General features: G+C 34.1%; 2 protein-coding genes across 3 annotated transcripts in view; both read right to left on the reverse strand.

The window, feature by feature from the left end:
* LOC132299577 (protein SUPPRESSOR OF QUENCHING 1, chloroplastic) overlaps positions 1-17,205 on the reverse strand; it is a 29,130-nt gene extending 11,925 nt beyond the window's left edge. Inside the window, exons 1-16 of one of the 2 annotated variants that reach the window (XM_059796295.1) lie at positions 16,690-17,203; positions 14,923-15,023; positions 14,729-14,785; positions 14,545-14,639; positions 13,016-13,115; positions 12,030-12,088; positions 11,757-11,881; positions 10,619-10,751; positions 9,145-9,232; positions 8,903-8,981; positions 8,577-8,637; positions 8,347-8,422; positions 7,396-7,506; positions 6,580-6,675; positions 3,893-4,015; positions 1,527-1,724 (exon numbers count right to left, since the gene is read on the reverse strand). In XM_059796295.1, the coding sequence (XP_059652278.1) occupies positions 1,527-1,724; positions 3,893-4,015; positions 6,580-6,675; positions 7,396-7,506; positions 8,347-8,422; positions 8,577-8,637; positions 8,903-8,981; positions 9,145-9,232; positions 10,619-10,751; positions 11,757-11,881; positions 12,030-12,088; positions 13,016-13,115; positions 14,545-14,639; positions 14,729-14,785; positions 14,923-15,023; positions 16,690-17,041 (1,854 nt within the window). In that variant the 5' untranslated portion in view covers positions 17,042-17,203. Of the gene's footprint in view, positions 1-1,526; positions 1,725-3,892; positions 4,016-6,579; positions 6,676-7,395; positions 7,507-8,346; positions 8,423-8,576; positions 8,638-8,902; positions 8,982-9,144; positions 9,233-10,618; positions 10,752-11,756; positions 11,882-12,029; positions 12,089-13,015; positions 13,116-14,544; positions 14,640-14,728; positions 14,786-14,922; positions 15,024-16,689 lie in introns of both variants that reach the window. The other variant, XM_059796296.1, reaches the window with a different exon arrangement.
* Positions 17,206-19,220: 2,015 nt separating this feature from the next.
* Positions 19,221-19,915, reverse strand: LOC132301129 (uncharacterized). The gene is made up of 2 exons (XM_059798408.1): positions 19,409-19,915; positions 19,221-19,322 (listed from the first exon to the last, which is right to left on the reverse strand). The coding sequence occupies exons 1-2, from the start codon at positions 19,913-19,915 to the stop codon at positions 19,221-19,223; spliced, it is 609 nt and encodes a 202-aa protein (XP_059654391.1).
* Between the last annotated feature and the right edge of the window lie 178 nt (positions 19,916-20,093).

A 20,093-nucleotide genomic window follows, 5' to 3' on the forward strand; every position in this document is an offset into this window, starting at 1 on the left:
GTCACAGTTTTGACCATGGTAAATACTAGTTGACATTTGAATGTATGAATCTACTAACCTAGAGCTTTAAGATGTTTAAAGTTCATAGAATTTGCCTTTAATCTAAAAGGGTTTGATAATACGGTTTCTTGGTAACAATACAGTTAAGGCATCATGCAAGCATCAACTTGTCTTTAAAGCACACATGTCCCACATGCTTTACCGCCTAGGTGGGTGTAGATATAGCTGCCAGTTGGACCCCTTTAATTATGACATGTGTCACTTTAACCTCAATGGCAGGGTGCCTTGGCATCAAAGGGTCTCACTGGAATGTCTATACAAAGTAATCTATCAAACCAGCATGTACCAACCTTATCATCAATAAGATATATGCGACTCTTCCATGTTCCTCAAAGGAAGTTCTAAATTACTCAAGTGTTTAACGCACTTGCCTGAGTAGGAGCTGTACTCAAGAGCTCCTATTGTCTTTTTGTAGGAGTAAACCTACGAACTAACAAAACAGCTGTTCCAGCTTGTATTGAGCAGCTCTTTGGGTATTATATATGAACTACAGCTGTTACATCAGTTGCTTACGTTCTTTCTCTTTCTCTTGGGACTCAGATGTGGGCCTTTAAGCTTTTACGTGCTTAGTCAGTTTATTGCCGCTCTTCGCTCTATCCTAACACTGCCGTCATAGATTGTCCACCTCCATGGCATGATTATTCGTACATTACTCTTAGCATCTTTAACTTTAATTAAGCTTGGTGTATTTATCAGATTTTTACTATGTACTGGTTGGTATTCTACTATTTGTGTCTGCTCTTTCTAAGAGACTTTCTTGTTTCTTAAAAAAACCAGGAAGCAAGATATTGTACATCAATCTAGTGTTGCAGCAGAGTATACCACAATTGATATAGTTGCCGAAATTGTTTGGCCACAACAATTTCTTACTATGTGTTAACATCTTTCACTCTACTGTGATAGCCATCATTAGAGTGCCACTCAGATTACTAGGATCCAGTATCTCATGAACTGACTAAGCATATAAAAATTGATTGTAACTCTGTCACTGCAGTGCCCTATTTTTTTTTTATCATTCTTACAGCTTACTGATTTCTTCATCCATGCAATCACTTAGAAGGAGGTTGATACAGAAGAGATATTTATATATAATAAGTATATATGTAGTCTATCACCCACGTAGAACCATTATTAGGTGTTTTAACCTTCATCAACCAAAAACACAGTTTTTCCATTCTACGCATGAAATGGAATAAAATAATAATCCACCATATTTGTTATCATACATTTCAGTTCAAATTTTGGTATCTATATATATATATATATATATCCACTCTCTTATAAAATGAGATCATTCCTTCGGTAAGATATTACATAGCTTTTGCATTTGGAATTCATATAACCCTGCCTATTTTCAAGCATTGCACATCAATAGGTACTATACATGCAGGCACTACATTCTCAAAATTGGGAAACAGTATGTAGCAAAATATGGTGGATGAGAGAGAGAGAGAGAGAGAGCCTACTATTCTGTTATGGTTACTGTCTGAAATGAACAGCCGATTGTTAAGGACGTCAACTGCCAGTTTACCAGGAAACTTCAGAGGAGATGTCAATAAGCGGGGATCATTATCCTTCTCCAAATTCAAGGGAATGGGTGAGTTGTCCAAAATCTTCTTTCCACCATAATATAGAAGAGCTGCTGCCACTAAATCATCAAGATCCTGATAGACAGCAACACCAACAACTGTTTCAACTATCTTCTTTTTCAGTTTAATGAACATGTGCTACATTAGTTCCTGGCTAGTTATAACCATAATAAATTATATTTATCCATTTCAAATGGCCACCAGCAGCACTAGACATAACAGCGCAAAAAAATAAAAAAATAAATGGTTGAGAAAATCTTAGCCAAAAAAATATGGTAGAGAAAACTGATTCAACTGAATGAAAATGTTAAACTGCAAATTTAACAAGAAACACGCATTCCATAAATATACAGCTTTAAGAGTAACCTGTTAAAAATTTCGGATTGCATTGCTCATTGAGCTGCTTGAATTGTGCCAATTCTCCAAAAGGCAACTTAGGGGTATCTGAACCTCTTAAAAAATTAATTCAGTTCCATCCCTCAAGTCAAGGACAGAAGGATGGTTTATGAGGGGGGTATTTAATCTGTCCTGTTGCCATGGAAGTTCTGAGTGCCATCGAGGCAAACAGATGAAGGGCTACATCTAATTTTAAGCAAACATGAAGTTTAAGTATTTGGACAACATTTTCATTTGAAACAACTGAAAAATTCCAGATAAAATTCCAGAAATAAGAAGATGCTACTACAATTGCATAAAAGTTAAAGCACTTTCCTGTCCTGGCTAATTTCAAATTTTCATACAACACTTCCATTTTACATGAAAAATATGTATGGTGAAAATAGGAAAAATTTCTGGAGAGATTACTATTGGAATTATTTTTGGCCGACCATTGATCTAGCATAAATAAATGGAAGGGAAAGGCACAAGTCTCTACTATACAAAAGATCAAATCATTATATTACTCAAATGCCTCCCTTTAAGTAATTTCAGAAATGTCTTCATTATTCTAATAGCTGTTGACCAATTAATTCCTAATCAAAAATTTGAAAAGTGCTCAAATACCGCCACACAAGACCAGACATTAGACCAATTGCGGCTGGCCCTTAGTTTCTAGAATGCCATTGTCACATTATTGATCAGGATAAACTTCTGCACTTAGCTCAGTTTCTCAAATACAGATAGACTAGGGAGCCACATTCAAATCCTCCAATGGACTGAGTGCAAAGCTAGCAGCTGAGATTGTGTTTCCACTCGTGCTGTTTTGCTTTAAGATTAATAAAAGTTCATGCACAAGAAGTTAAATTTGTTTTACTCAACATATCATGATCATTATCAGTTATTTGAGGATTAGTAGTTACTATTCATGATCACGGAGAGCATTGCAAATTTTGTTTGGGGTCATTCACCATTATTAACTGAAATACAATATTTATTGAGCAATGAGTAGGAACAGTTCTATATAAGGACTGCTCTATTGACCCATGACCATACTCGATATTCAAATCCATAAATTGAAAAGAAAAGAAAGGATTCGTATCCATATTTGATATCATTTCTAGTTATTTTATAACTTGTTGTCTTTATTCTGAAGGAGAACCATAAAATACAAATATTTACCAAATAAGAATTAGTTTCAATGCAACCAAATATGCTTAATTGATTTACTAGTTACTATTCATCTTCATCCACCCCCACCTAAAAGATAAAACAAAAAACATAAAAAGAGAAAAACACAAAATCCTTACTCCCTTAAAGACTGCAACTAAGTGTGCTTGAACACTCATCACCCTCAATCTTTTTGTTTCACTTATTTCCCATCAACTCATGCCCTTGTAGAAGCAGCACATATGACTAAGCCAACAATTGTGGACAATGACCATAGTGTAATTATAGAATAGGCAACAAAATCAATGTAATAAGTTTCAAGGAAAGAAAAAGAAAAAAAAGTAAAGTAACTATCTTGTCACTTAACTGTTGTCAGGGGCTTATCTGTTATTACTTAATAATATAGAGTGCTTATGCGTAATTTCTGAAACTTCTTAGTATAAACAGAATGTTGGAAGGATGAAAGTGTTCTATCATTCTTTCTCTCTTTCCCCATCTCACTCTCTTCTCTCCTCCTCTTCCTTCTCTTCTTCTTCATCTTCTTCTACTTTACTTTTCTAAGTTTTCTTTTGATTATCTCTTAAAGTCAACATAAACAGTATCTCCATTATCACATAAATCAAATCATCATGCATTTATTAAATATACAAAGTGGCTTTGACCATATCCATAAGAATGCTAGAGAGAGATATTAATACCTTACGGCGACCTTCACCTGCAATTTGCGCAAGGAGCTTACCATTGGGCCCAATAATAGCAAATGTAGGCCATGAATTCACTCCTAGCTCCCGCCATAAATACATATCCCCATCATTGACAACCTGGACGTTATAAAATATTAGAAGGTACCAAGAATGACTAATTAATAAGGTGAAATAGGCAGTACAACACTAAAGTATCCATAGACTAGTGGTACTTGACAAAAATATGTGGGTTTAGGCAAGGATGTGAGGCATCTGAACCATGTCTTCAAAATTCAACAGCACAAAAATTTCTAGATATTAGTTCTTTTATACAATTCATTAAGGAACTTGGACTACAAAAAATAGTGATAATTAAATCTTGTACTTTAGAGTTGAACTATCAAATATGCAAAGTACTAAATACAAAGATTATCCTTTCCTCACTAACAGGTCTGTGGCCTAGCGGTACCAGGCCCCTACTTCCCCAAGGGAGGTTAGGGGTTCGAGCCTCAATGGAGGCATGTGTGTGTGAGTACCAACTAAGAAAAAAAAAAAAATATATCCTTTCCTCTATACACACTAAACCAATATATATATATATATATATATTACACAACAATAGTAAGACAACAACAGAAACAACAATAAGTAAGGCCTTTTCTTTTTTCGGAACTTAATAAGTAAGGTCTTTTCTCCCAACAATTAGAGATAATGTTGATCATAAACTAAAGCAAACTATGATGGAACTAAGTGAGAGTAAGGCTTTCTTCCTGAAAGAACGAACTGACTACGAGGAGTAAGATCCTGTGCCTAGCTAATGGAGTTCATGTGAACGACTTCAATCCTTGTTTTTTGTTGCCAAGTACCAGTCATGCCCCATATGCCCTAGGCTAGGAAGAATGAACACGTCTAAAAGGGCAAAGAATCCGTGTCGGATACGTGTCAATCACGGACACGTGCCACATACGCCAAAAAACGTGTCTAATTTTTTAATTTTTTTGAATATTCAGACACGGCACAAACATGGGTCGGACATGCCATAGATATGTGTCCGACACACGTGTCCAATTCTTGGAATTTATTTATTATTATTTTTTTTTAATAAGTGAGGCACTTGGGGATTTTAAGAAAGTTTTAGAAAGAAAACTAGGTTGAAGTGTAAATATGAGGAGTTGTTTAATAACTTCCAGTGATGTGATGTTCATTATATAATTACTTAAAAAAAGTTGTTTTAAAACAATTTTATATTAAAGAACCAGATATTTATGCTTCTATTTTAGTTCAAAGGTTCAAACTGTTGCATGATCATCTTCGACACTCTTGTTCTCCCACCGACCAAGCTTCGCTCCCAACGGATGGTCTCTCTCTCCTCTTTCTCCTCTTTTCTCTCTTCTTCTTTGTCCTCTTTTCTTTCTTCTTTTTCTTCTTCTTCACAACAAAATTCTTTTTTGTGTCTATTATTTCTTTTTTCTCTTGTTTCCATGAATTTTTTCTCTTTTATGGATTCTTACTAACTAATCCCTATTTTTTTTTTTTCTACCAAAACCCTAATACTCTTTGTTTCTTTGTTTTCTTCTCTTTCTATCATTCTCTCTTTTTCTTGGCAAAGCACAATTCTTTTTCATTATTAGGTTGATAAAAAATAATATCACTCTTAATTTCTTAAAGCACAACATCACATATATATAAATATATATTTATTATTCGCCGTGTCCCCGCCTTGTCCGTGTCCTAATTTTTTAGGATTTGCCATGTCCGTGTCCTGTCGTATCCGTGTCCCATATCCGTTTCCGTACTTCTTAGGGCCTGGGTGACAAGCATTATGGGTTACATGGAGGAGTGATTCTAGCATATTGTGTGATTAACGTATACATCCAAAACTGAAAGGTAAATTCTATATAAAACAACTCATTGTACCAATTTCGAGGTTATGACTCAAAACTAAGTAGAATGGTGTTACATGATCCATATAACCGACCATAAATGGATGGGAAAAGGCTTTATATGTTGAGTTGAGTAAATGTATTAGACCAGTCATATTTTAATGGACAAAATTATAGACAAGAAACAATATCTTCATGAAATGAGTGTGACCAAGACACAGATTTTGAGTCGATGTGCAGTAAGAGAAGATATAAAATTAGAAAATGAATATGACCCAATGGAAGTGGCACTTATTGGAGATAAGATGAAGAGAACCAAGAAAGATGGTTTGATCACATACACCAATAAATACACAGTGAGGAGGAGTGACATGGTCCAATTTAGGATCATGCTTTGAGAAAGAGAGGAGCAAAATTAACTAAGATTGTTGAGAGGACATTGATGTTTGGTTCTGGGATTGGTTTTCATTTTCTTTTCTTTTCCTTTTCTTTCTTCCCATTTCTCATGAACCAGGTCCTTGGGATTCGGGGTGTGACAGCTTAACTAGATTTACTGGACAGCATGTTTTTTGCGGTTAAAAAATATTGAGCAGATAACAAATCAAGCAATGCCTGTACATGGCCCAATTAAAGGCTGTTCTGCAGCCTTAAGAAAAACATCAACTGGCAGAAATCACTTATAATTCATATGCCAAATTTATGAAGGATGGTTAATATTGTACAAGGAAAACTATACTGAATATTTAGTTCTACAATACCAAAAATGCTTTTAGTAACATGAAGGTTAAGCTGATACCAAGTGCAAAGCATTTAACTTACTGGGTGAGTGATATTATAGCGTAAGACAGCGTTGCGAATTGATTCCAAGTCTTTCTCGTTATCAAACTTTGCAGAATGCACTCCCACAACAGTAAACTGCACAAAAATAAACACTTATGCAACTACGGATCGACCCATTATTTATAATCTTGACCAATAAACTAATAATAAAGAAGCTAAAGGCTTTAACAAAGAAAAAGTGCATGTTACATACACGCGTGAGCATATGCCTCTAAGGTACGAATCACCATGAAAAGTTCCGCCACAACATTTAAGGCTACTTTCTGATTTTCCCTAAGTTCACTCCAATTTTTCCATTTAGGTTTTGGTAATTCTTTGTCCATTTTCACACTCAAGTTCTATTCACATTTTTGTTCTAAAACTTGAACATAGAATCATCTGCCAATCTTGGAGCATGACATTCTAATACGTTTCGTACATTCAGAATCAATGAATCTGCAAGAGTGCCCTCCAGCATATGGTAACAATTTAATTACAATGCTACTAAACAACTTTCACCATCAATTTCTCAAACGAAGTTTTGAGTTCCACCTGAAGTCAGATTTTTGAACTTATTAAAATCATTGCTTTAAATTTGAGCCTCATTTATGAGGCTAACCATAAACGGGTTGAATTTGGCCTGCGCAGATAGAGTTCATTTAAAAAAACCTGTATAGATTCTTTTCTCTCTATCAATCCTCGAACTCTAGACCTGAGGGTTGACCATACAAGCCAACTCCTAAGCCAAAGAGGCCATTAGAGGACCATTAATACTATATAGATTCAGATTATTGAAAGGAAAGAATAGAATTTTACCGGCATATCTTTATATTTTTTCTCCAAAAACTCCAGATCTGGCAACACATGCATACAATTTATGCAGCAATAGGTCCAAAAATCCAGAACAACCACTTTCCCTTTCAAATCCTGTTCAAACATCTCAAAAGGTTAAAAGAAAAGCTGTACTTTAGTAGCAGTTCTTCATTGTATCATATAAAACTTCAGCAAAAATTCTAATACCACATGACGGATTTCATCATTTGACAGACTGGTAGATGTGCAAAAGAAGCAGTTTCATGATTAATTAAACATATATTTAATAAGAGTAATGTTATCAGGTGGGCTCAAAGTTGATGAGAGCCACGAGCTCTCCCTAATTGACCATTGAATTGATAAGTATCTCCAAACTTGTGAATGTAAAGCAAAGTTGATGCTCAATCCAATGGTTAATAGGAAGAGCTCATGCCTCTTGTGAAGACAGAGACCTCATTGGCTTTTTCCATCTCATAATTTTCTCTCATAACCTGATTACGTTACTGCTAACCATGCACTTGTTTTCCTTTTGATAGCGTCTAAATGTTAGATGAAAAGAGTTCGTGAACGATAAAAGAGGAATATGTTTTATCACTATCTTACAAAATGCTTCGAACTGAAAAGATTCGAGAAAGTAACAATTCTAGGTAATTAGAAGTTAATGAAAATTTGAAAAGAAATAAAAAGTAAACAACAATTTTCCAGGGGCATGTCTACAATATATAGGTGAAAAATCCATTTGGAAGGAAAAAAGGACAAGACAATGGAACCTAAACACTTGCACTTTTTTTTTTCCTAATTGGTACTCACACACACGTCTCTTCTGACACTTGAATCCCTGACCTCCCTTTGGGAGGTAAGAGGCTGATACCGCTAGGCCAGTGGCCCGTTGGTTAAACGCTTGCACTTTATAAACAGCAGCAAAAGAATCATGAAACCATTTGACAAATTTACCCGTTGTAGCTGAAGGGGAGCTGCATTCAGCCAATCAAGTTTAGAAGGAAACTCGGGCACAACAGTAGCAGTTCCCCTTACAAAATGAAAGACAAAACATACAAAAGATATTAGACCCAAAAAAAAAAAAGAGAACACAATTACAACATATGATATGAGATAATGTCATTCAAGACAATTACAATGGAACATATCACATTAAAATGACAAAAGCGGCAATTTTCACTTACCTACTTTCCAAATCAGATATATAGTTCACAAATTGTTGGATTCTTGCAGAACGGGATTCCCCTGTGACCAGTAAAAAGCAAAAAGTACGTAATTCTTACTTCTGTTGCAAGTCTTTAAAAGAAAAGAAAACATAGATGCAACCAAAATAACCATGCTTTCTATGTAAATTTTTCACAACATGAACAAATCATTCAGAATATAAAACAATAAAAGAAAAATAATATAAGTAAAAGAGAGGGAGAAAGTGAAAATAAAATGAAATGCACAACCACAAAGAATATGCAGCGTAACGAGATGAAAAATGTTTCATAACAAAAATCAGCACCTTCATTCTTTTCAAAAGGGGGACTGCTGACTCCAAAAAAAAGATTCCATATAGCTTTCGGAGATGCAAATTGCATTGCCTGCAAGGGCATAGCAGCTTCCAGAGACATAATAAAAATCAAAATTAAAAAATGACATCAAAGTCCTGCTAGCATACTCAAAGGCACTCGAAAAATGCTGTTTTCAAGACAAATTCAGAATCTAAAAACCATCCACTATTCGTTTTTATCACATAACTTATACCTTCCAGTGTGTCACAGTGAAAAGGAGACAAGCTATTCCCATTCCCAGACTTCCATATCTCAAAATGTCTCGCCGAGAGCCCTGCAACCTGTCCATAAATTATTTCTGCGTTCTCAAGGTAAAACTGATGAACTAAATGACCTATATATATCAGTGTGGCATGTCAAACTAAATGTCCTAATATATTTACGAAAGAGTGACATTTCATATCTTTTGTAACCCAAGTAAACAATATAATCGGCAACATATTTATTTCCAGGGAATCTTACCTGAAGAATTTTCCACTAGAAAAGAGTCAACAGGAAAAGGGAAAAAAAATGTATTTTCTTATTTTAGATCATTCTACATCACACATTTAGTATACCATCATGGTGGACTTATAGCTGCCTATTGGGCATGACAATTAGATATGATGCAGTACATCCCAGATTCCTTAGGTTTTGGTGTTGAACTATGAGGGAAAAGCAGCAGAATAAGAAATTACTAGAAGTGAAGAGGTTTACTGTTTAAAAACAAAAAAGGAATATAACCTTGAAAATGCAATTGTCAGTCGCTACAGTGGATCAAGGTCTTGCAATAAGAAAAGGGTTTCGGTGTTCGATCTGGTTGAAGTGAACAAAGAACCTTCTAGGCCAGTGTTGTGGTTTTTTGTTGTGTGATGAAACAAACATCTTGTAAAGGTGATCAAGCGCAAGTGTGGTTCTCCTTCAAAGACCATTGTCTTAGTTGAACCTTCCTCATCATTGCAATTTGTCGGAAAGCATCTTGAGCATTAGTCCTCTGTTCACGAGTTTGATATTTAAGATGAGAACAGAGACCATTAAATTGGCAAAATTTACAACGAGAGAAAGCCTGCAAATTCTATCTTTTTTAATATAATTCTCTAAACTATTCGTTGATAGTCCAGTCGACTTAGTTCACTGAATGCATGAAATTTTCACTAACAGTGTAATTGTCTTGTTGATTTATCGGCCATAAGCAAAGGAAGAATATTAGGGGTTTGACTTCTTGGAACAGTTCTAGGCATTGTCGTACATATTTAATCTAGGTGCCGGGCCCAAATTTGATGCTTCTCAATGAAGACTTTCAGGCACTATTTGAAGTCCAAAGATCCTATTTAATGTTCAATTCAAGTTTAGCAACTGCTTCAGATAATATTCCACTGGTTATGACAAGGAAGGTAAAATTCTAATATATGTATGTATATGGGGTCATAAGATTCTAATACTGACACAACCATTGCTAGGATTATTCATCCAGGATAGTGAAGATTTTTCCTGAACTGCACAAGTGAACCCAAGGCAAGTATTTTTATGGGAAAATAAGATGAAATTCATAAACAAAATCAAATCAACAAACATTGATAAATTTTGTGCATATGCCAAAGAAAGTTGGAAGTAGTAGGAAAAACAAGAATAATATGCTTAAGCGAAATGATTTTATCGAAACATTCTGGATAGGGAACATCCCTTACCCTCCAATTGGGAAGACCATCTCATTCTTAGAATAGGTATCCTGGAATGACCCACTCTCTGTTCTGTCCTTGACCAATGCTGGTGTAGATTGTGCAGAAGAATTTATATATTGAGGTCCCTGCACCTTCTCATCTGCAATGGGTTGTCTTCATCAGACCTCATTTTGCGAGAATACATATAACCTATGAAGCATGGACAAAACACGAGATACAGATATGACACGATACGGATACGATGATACATTAAATTCATAAAAATTAGGATATGAATACGGCAGGACACCTCAATATATATAGATATATTGTGTTGATGTATATATGCATAAAATTAAGAAAATACATATTTCCATGTATAAATTTAAAATAATAATTTAAATCTTTGTCATGCTATACATATTATTAATTGATTACTAATATTTTCTTATAAAAGATTAGGACAAATAAGTTAAGAGTTGAGAATTACACTGAATGGATAAATTTAGACTAAATTAACCATATTATTTATCTAAATACTTCTGTTTGAAGAGATATTAAGTTTTTCTTAAGGATTGTACTATGATATTATATTTGAAAAAATATATATTTTAACGTTCATATCTTACTAAGTATGTACCCTGAAGTATCTGAGAAGTATCGGATACATGTTAGAAATAAATAAAGAAATAATATTTTCAAATTTTGGATACATTTAGGAAGTATCAAACATGCATGCGCGAGTATCTGTATGAGTGTTGGTATTGGACACTGACACAATACAGGTACATCCCTCTCATAGAAGTATCTGTACTTATATAACCTTAACATTACCCAGCAAATAATTACTAGAAGAGTAACATAGTTACAGCTAAATATAGTCTTATACCCTGCCATCTTACAAAACTACAAACAAAAGATACAGAATCAATTAATTAGTAAGGATGGATTCAATTCAGCAAAAAGGAATAAAAAATCACAATACATAGAAAACACATTACAAGACAAATAGGGTTTACTTATAGTTCCTTAAGAAATGACACACATTGTAACTTCATCACTCTTGTTATTAATGGTACAAAAAGATCATTCAGGAAAGAAAGGAAAAAAAAAAAAAAAAGAGAGGTACAAAAAGACATTTGAATGTATTTTCAAAACTACATACTGTGGCAACTAGAGCCACCACTGAGAATATCATGAAGTGAAACACTTCCTATCTCCTTTCTGATAAGTGATGGACCAGCTGTTTCTAAAGTCTCTTCTGATAATGTTGTTGTCACAGCTATACATCTGCAAGCAGAAGAAAATGGTTATATTTGAGAGAACATAATTTCTGTAATTCTCAAGGGAAGTGATCAAAATATAGAAAACATAAGTCCTTTATAAACACCCAATTACAATAAAAATAAAAAAGTGGATGTAGTATCAGCAGATTCACCTCATTTGTGCTGATTTGGCAGCTTGCACTCCAGCTAATGCATCTTCAATTACAATGCACTGGGAAAAAATAGTGATGAAAATAATATTTTAAATATACTAAAATTGCAGATGAACACAAACAAAGCTGACCATTCAGCCAAAGAGCATCCCAAAAGCGTCAAATGGTGAATTTTTCAATGAAATAGATCGAAATTTAAAAAACAAAGAAAAAAAAAATGAAGTCGGGAAGTACTGGATTTTTTTTTATATAGATATCAAATTCAACTGAAACACTACAGCCTACAGGAAAATGGCAAAGTAGTAAATGGATATGATCTATGTTACATGGACTCGGGTACGTTTGTTGGGTACGGGTATGTATCCATGCGTCCGACATGTCAAATCTCTAAACTGAAGGACACGTGGACACTGCTAAATATTCATTTTATTTATTTAGTTTATTTTATTTTCAACGGTAAAGTAATGTTTTATCTAATATTGTTAGCATATATTATAGCCACGATTTATGGAATTACTTACCATAATAGCAGAGATTTGATTATGCATATGTTAGCATATATGATAGCCACGATTTATGAAATGACTTACCATATTAGCAGAGATAATACAATATAATTGAATGATTTATAGGCTTTAAACTCATTTTAAAGTAATAATACAATAAAATTGAATGATTGGATATGCTTACATGTCCAATCAAAAGTGTCGGACATATATCCTATACCCATGTCCGAGCAATATGTGTACCACATGGGTACTTGACTACTTTTGACGAGTCCATGTAATATATGATATGATAACTAAAAACTTCATTAGATTGTTTTCCAGACAGCCGGCTGAGGGAAATACTACAGTATTCTCTACGAAAACTACTCTGCAATAATACAAGTTCATAAACATGTGGTATCTCCTTCAGGCCAATAAAATCTACTCTTTGCAACTGATGCTTATAAAGAATATAACGTTCTAAATCTGCAAGTGTACCTCACTAGGGGGCACATTCAAAATCTTTGATGCAGCTATAAAAATGTCAGGTGCAGGCTTCAAATTCTCAAATGCATCTGCTGACACAATAGCATCAAACCTGATAAAAAGAGACTGAGAACCATTAGACTAAGAAAACATTTAAGTAGCTAAAAACGATCATAAAAATAGTAATCTTATTATATGAACCCTTCTAAACATGCATTAAAAATTACTTGAACTTACAACTCAATAGCCAGAAATAAAATAGCATTAACTTGTAGGAGATGGTGCCAATGTATCCCCTATAAAGGGCAAGGAATGCATCTAATTATGACAATGAGATATGAATAATGAGTCTATATGTTCACCGTATTATGGCCCCTCACTTCGCTTCACATGATGGAGTGGCAGGATTCAACAACGGTTTCAGACATATATTGGTTTCCAAAGATGATAACCAAAATTTATACTCAGGTTTTAAAATAAAATGTAGTACAGTTATTTCAGAGATAATGACAATGCGCATGTGCGTGCGTGATTGTCTGAAGAATGGGAGAGGGTTGGGGCCTTGGGGACAAAAGATTTTCAAGGTAACTTAATGGTACAAAGTTTTTCATCATATACTCTAGAGATGTCACTTAGAATTCTATAATTAATATGAGATTATAAACTTAAAATTAACATATAAAGGGAGATTAAGATAAATAAATATTTTACTAAAACTTATAGAATAATACAAAAAAGAAGTAAGACCACAATACCTTGGAAATTTCAATAACTTGAGACATAAATCATAAAGGCCACCCCTTATTCAAACTCATGTAAAAAAATTCCCAATTCACATGCTATTCTTTCATAAGTTTTTGATAAACTCAAAGCCACAAGCAATTCCCTTTTTACAAATTCAAAAAAGAAAAAAAGGAAAAAAACATTACTGAATGCATATGTTCAAATATTTATTCATTCTCCAAAATTAAAAACAAAGCAACATACTAAATTTTCAATTAAGGCTATAAAAAACCCAGAAGAAACAAAATCTTAAAGCATAGAGTTCAACCACATAAATAAGCAAAAGCAGCAAAGCAAAGAAGACCCACAAGCTGAACTACTTATAAACATTCTGTTTGTAACCAAAATTTAAAACAATAGTTTCCAAAATAAAAGAATCCAGAATACTTTTGACTACAGAGTGATGATCTTAACACTAGATCCCATGGGGGAATAGTGCCATAAACTGAGCAGTAAGAGATCTAATACCATTTCGAAGAACTTTTAAAACAAATTAATCATTTAAACTAATGAAGGTTTAGCTTCTAGTAAGAGCTGAAACATAAAACAATTTATATCCATACAAAATACTTGGTTTTAACTTGCATAGTCTGCCTCTGAGATAAATAGAGGTCAACTAATACTGAAGATTAAATGCACAAGAACATTTCAGTGGTCATGGCAGCAACATATGAAAATCAGAAGGTATAATAAAGGAATGAAGTATATAAGTTTATTCCATAAACATAAAAGGAGAGCACATGATTATATTAGCTTACATTGACAATGGTAAACCGGCAGCAGCTAAATTTGCATCAACCTTAATGCGGTCAGCACTAGATGCAACAGCAACTTTAAGGCCATTGCTTTTACACTGTTGTACAGCATCATAATATCATACTACTGCTTGATGCAGCAACAAAATACTAGTATCAAACTCACCTAAGTTACTGATTTACATACCAGAGTAATGAGTTCAAGAGCACCAGGAAATCCTATTCCAGAATTCGGTTTTGCATACTACAAAAAAGTAAAGCAATTTTAGAGGTCAGTGATGATTTATGAACTGAAAATGAGCTGCACTTGATCAGATTCTTATTACAGTATGTGTCAGGAAAAAAGAAAAAGAAAAAAAGATGAAGACAGTTGAATATCACCTTATCCAGATATATCTCAAAAAACCTCTTCTTTGCTGCCTCAGTATTGAATCCTTTAACACCCTTCACGGAAGCTACACCTCCTAAAAAGTTTGCTTCACCTAGTTCATTTGCATAAACATATATAATTAAATTAAGCTAAAACCATTTCGTGTTTTTGTGTGTGCGCACGCAAAACCTTGCTATGTACCTTACAAAACCAAATACTTGATCATCCCTCTAGCTATTTTAAAAATAATATTTTTCTTGCTGAAAATGCAGATCTAAATTTCATTTGTGGCATAAAAGGACCAAAATTACCACCAAGAGCTTAACTCTAGTGTTATGTCCTCTACTTTCCAAGTGGAAGGTTGAGGTTCAAGTCCCCATAAGGGGCAATTGTGGGGGTGTGCATGTGATGTACTTACAAGGGGAGCTAAATTGAAAAGAAAAAGAAGTTGGCTTGGATTAATGTTACCATAACACCTTATTTATCATCCAAAAAATGTTTCTCTTTCTTTGAATTATTTATAATAAGAAGATCTAGAAGACTTATATGTGTTGGAAATCACAATTATCATGCCAATTAGCCAGCTTAATAAATAGTATTGCCACTTTGCCAGCAAGGTTTCCAGTACCCACATTTGTATTATCTGAAAAGATTAAAAAAACACGAACTTGAGAAGTTTATTCAATCTTTGGAGTCTATATGTGACGTCCTACATCGCCTGGGGGAGAGGTTTAATGACACTTACATGTGTGGACATCCCCTAACTCTTTAGACGTATTTAGAGGAAAATCGTGATCACCCAGAGAAAAGTGTGCAAAGCTGACAATATCTACACATTGTGGGTGGGTCACGATAAATGGTATCAGAGCCAATCCCTAACTATAAATGGGGGGAGCGTGCAAAAGCCCATGCGCGTCAGGCTAGCGAGGACGCTGGGTCTGGTGGGAGAGGTCTGATAATACTTTTACATGTGGACATCCTCTAACTATGTAGAGGCATTTTGAGGAAAACCATAAGCAGCGAGAGGCGAGTGTGCAAAGCGGACAATATATACACAATTTTGGTGATTCGTGACACTGTATGACCCATCATCATGATTGTTCAATTTTTCTCTTGCTCGTTAATATAGAGTGTCATGATTATAAAGTTCGCATTACAAATGCATGGACAATCAATCTATATATTTGGATATTGTTGGGATTGTTTGGGGGGGGGGGGGGGGGGGGGGGGGGTGGTGTTTGTGGGAGTTGTTTGGTGGGGATGTTTACTAGCATTTTTGTGTGTCCCTTTTCTGTTTTCCATCGCTGTTTCACCATTTTTTTCTTGTGATTTTTGTTCTAAAATTTATTTTCTTTTATCCTTTTATTTTTTTCCCCAAAACACCATAGACATTAGATAAGTACACTTATAAACAGAAAAATGTTACTAAAATTTACCCAATTGACCTCTTAATTATCCACACATTTAGTAGGGCACCTCTTCACCCCAAGGAATGGTCATTCGACCCTAATAATATAATTATACAGTGCCTGTGTCTGTGTGTAACCATAATGTGCAACTTATATGATGTTTCTACATCATAAACGCCAATAAACCTAAAAATATAATAACCATGCGCTAAATGTACATATATGATATATACATGAATCTCACTTATCAAAAAAAAAAATGATATATACATGAAACTCAAAGTTCACTCAAAAGGCATATGTGCAATTGGGGACTAATTGATACTTCATCAAAATCAATTATAACTTCAAATTCACAGAGATATTTACCAGTGCCCATGAATGGCACGAAGTCCTCCACAGTGACTTGAACCCCCATTTCAGCAAACACGTCAACGGCAGCCAATCTAGACGGCTCTTCACTGTCGCAGAGCACTCCGTCCATATCAAACAACACCGCAGACACCTTCCCCCACTTGCTTCCGGTCTCCACGACATCCTGCTCCTCCAATTTCACACACGCCCTCGGCGTCACCACCGTGCTTCCCCGGTGAGTGAAAACTAGGGTTTTTGGCCGCCATTGAAGTAGAGAGCTCGATTTCGAGAGCAATCTGGAGTTGTATAAGAAATTGAGTTGCGATCGAGAAGAAGAAAGCGGTGGAGATAACAGTCTCAACGCCATCCTCTTCTCTCTTTCTCTCTGTGAACTGTTGTTTCTCTCTTTAACTGAATCTATAATGCGAGTGGCGGGGAGTGGTTTTCAGTTTGAAATTAATGGGACAGAATTGCCCTTGATCCTGTCTAAAATTCTTTGGGATTGGGAATTGAGTTTATGTCTTTTTTAGAATTGCTTTTGGGAAGGGATATTTCAGGGGCAGCTTGAGATCATTGAAATGATTTAATTCGTTGTGTGTGTGACAGAGAGATGGTGAGCAATGAAAAAATGAATGGGTGAAAAAAAAAAAAAAAATGAATGCATTATCCATTTGATGACCACTTAATTCTTTTTTCTTTTTCTTTTTTTTGTTATATTATTTTCTCTCCTATTGGATTGATGGGCTACTAAATTCAGCCCAAACCCAATGTTTTCAGAATAAGTTGGACAAGGACATATCAAACACGTATAGGCCTTATAAACTCTAGCATTTCAAAACGGATAAATACAATTTTTTTTTTTTTTTTTTTTCCTTCCGTATATCAAAATGTGTTTAATATGATATTAATGAAATGTAATTTTTCATTCATAATGCATTTTAAACAGTAATCTTATTAGAGGGTTAGAATTTTGAGGTCTACGTACTATATAAATTAGAATTTTATTTCCATAACATGATAACGGTTTATACAAAATTTATAAAAGTTATTTAGTATTTGTATTTCTTATTTTTATACAATATAAATAAATATAGATGTAGAATGGAAGGGAGATGAAAAGTAAATGACCTTTGCATAATGCACAACGCACTCTCTTTTTGTGCTTGCAAAAATGGAAAGACAATTTTACCCATCCAATGAGTTTGTTTTTGACTAACTCTTATTCCGAGTTTGAATATATCCTAAATAAAAAATGGTATGTTATCTAATTTAGAGAGATCAAAGCTGTGTTTGGATGAGCTTCCCGTTGTGAAAAGTCCTTTCACTATAACGGGCTTTCAAGAATCACTTATAGGAAGGAATTTAGAAATAAAAAAAGGCATTTGGTAAACCTTACTTTTGAGATAAAACAGTGGGGTGTCAGTGAGTCTTTACCGTGAAATACTTGACTGATGGATCTATTGATTGGTACAAGGCTCGCCTAATTGCTAAGGGATGTTTGGTTGCAAAGTCACCGAAGTCCTTCTACTATTAAATAACTACAAATTTACAATAATATCCTTACATTCTATTTGACACAAATATTGAATCATATCAACAACAGTTTAGTAATTCAAAAATAATAATAATAATAATTGTAATTAACTTAAAATTATAATGAACAATTAGATAGAACACTTCTACCACTAAAAATGGATAATCGATATGTTAAATATTATTTAAAGAAGACAATAAATTTCCATTTATATATAAAGTAAACATGATCAATAATTTAAATACTAATTTCAAATAAACAATAATTATTCAAAATAAATAAATTAAAATTTTAGAATCAATCCTAAGACATAAATAGACTAAGGAACAATTTATCTAGTTGATTACCATATTGAATTAGCAATCCCATCACGTATAATGCTCATCTCTTGTTGTTGGTCCACCGTTCCACTAGATTCCGATAAAGTAACACGCGTGTACATATCATCGTTGTCACTGGCATAACCTTCATCATCATCATATCGTCGAAATTCGGCATCCGCTATTGTTTCTTGTCGTATATAATTGTGTAATGCCATTGATGCAATCACAATTAACCTTTGTGTTGGGAATGGAAAAGGAGCCATATGTTTTAAAATTGCCCACCGAGCCTTCCAAACTCCAAAACAACGTTCAATTATATTTCTAAGAGATGAGTGAGCATAATTAAACAGTTCTCTAACTCCTCTTGGTTGGCGATTTCTTTGAAATTCTTGTAAATGATAACGTACTCCTTTATATGGTGCTAAATATCCTGACATGTTAGCATACTCAGCATCAACAACATAATATTTACCTACAAAAAGAAAAAGAAAAATATATAAAAAAAAGTTACAAAAAAATAAAAAAATAAAAGAAAAAAGAAAAAAAAATATTATACGAACCACTTGGAGGCTTGGGAAAGTTCAAATTTGGCCTACCAAGAGCTTCGTCAAGTATACGAGAATCATGAGCCGATCCCTCCCATCCAGCCCAAACAAATGTGAATTTCATATCAAATGAGCAAGCAGCCATCACATTTTGTGTGCAATCTCCTTTACGTCACGATATGCAAGTTGTTGATCGACTGGAATCACTGCATCAATATGCGTTCCATCGATTGCACTAATGCAACCCTACAAAAAGATTGTTATGAAGTTAACAATGAAATAATGATAAAATATAATAATATAATCAATTATGAAAGAAGTACATAAATTACCTTAAAATGAGGCCAATATTTAGGATTGTTGCGTATATGAATAGGGATATCATCAAACGAAGGAGACACAATAATTGACATTGAGAATGTTACTAGGGCTTTCAGAACTGTATTAAAATGCCTACTAATAGTCTCACCAGAGTGTTGAAATCGTTCTTGTAGCATCTTATTTATTTCATTATGGCCAATTGTCATAAGAAATATGGCCATTTGCTCCTCCACAGAAATTTCACGACTATCTTTTAATAGATCCTTTCGTGTGAGCCCTTGACAAAGCCGTAAAAATACATGCTTTTCCATGCGAAATAACTCATGACAACGCTTATGATGTCCAGCTAATACTTCCATTACAAATTGATGTCCTGTATAATTCGAATTTCTACATGGTTCTTTCACAATATAGTTGGTGTGGTAATTAGTTGAAACACAAACTGCAACACCCAGCAATGCATCTGCCACCATTTCATCAAATTCGTCATCAGATTGAAAATTGTTGTCTGAATCCATGCTTAACTATCACAATGAACATCCTTCATCAAAATCTATACAATAAACAAATTATAAATAACAAATAATATATAAGAACATGTATCACACATTTAGAAAGTCTAAAATAAAGCATTTCCATTAATAAATAAAAATAACAACCTCAAATAACCACTCCAGTATCTTAAAACTATCAATT

This window comes from Cornus florida, unplaced genomic scaffold (assembly GCF_030987335.1).
Source record: "Cornus florida cultivar Cherokee Brave unplaced genomic scaffold, ASM3098733v1 CherokeeBrave_3.0.0_Hap2_Chr03, whole genome shotgun sequence".
NCBI lineage: Eukaryota > Viridiplantae > Streptophyta > Magnoliopsida > Cornales > Cornaceae > Cornus > Cornus florida.

Excerpts from the sequence above, each read along its gene's own strand:
- LOC132301129 (XM_059798408.1), bottom strand. The coding sequence starts at position 19,915 with ATGGATTCAGACAACAATTTTCAATCTGATGACGAATTTGATGAAATG. Across the intron at positions 19,323-19,408 it reads AATATTGGCCTCATTTTAAG|GGTTGCATTAGTGCAATCGA; the intron begins GTAATTTATGTA and ends ATCTTTTTGTAG.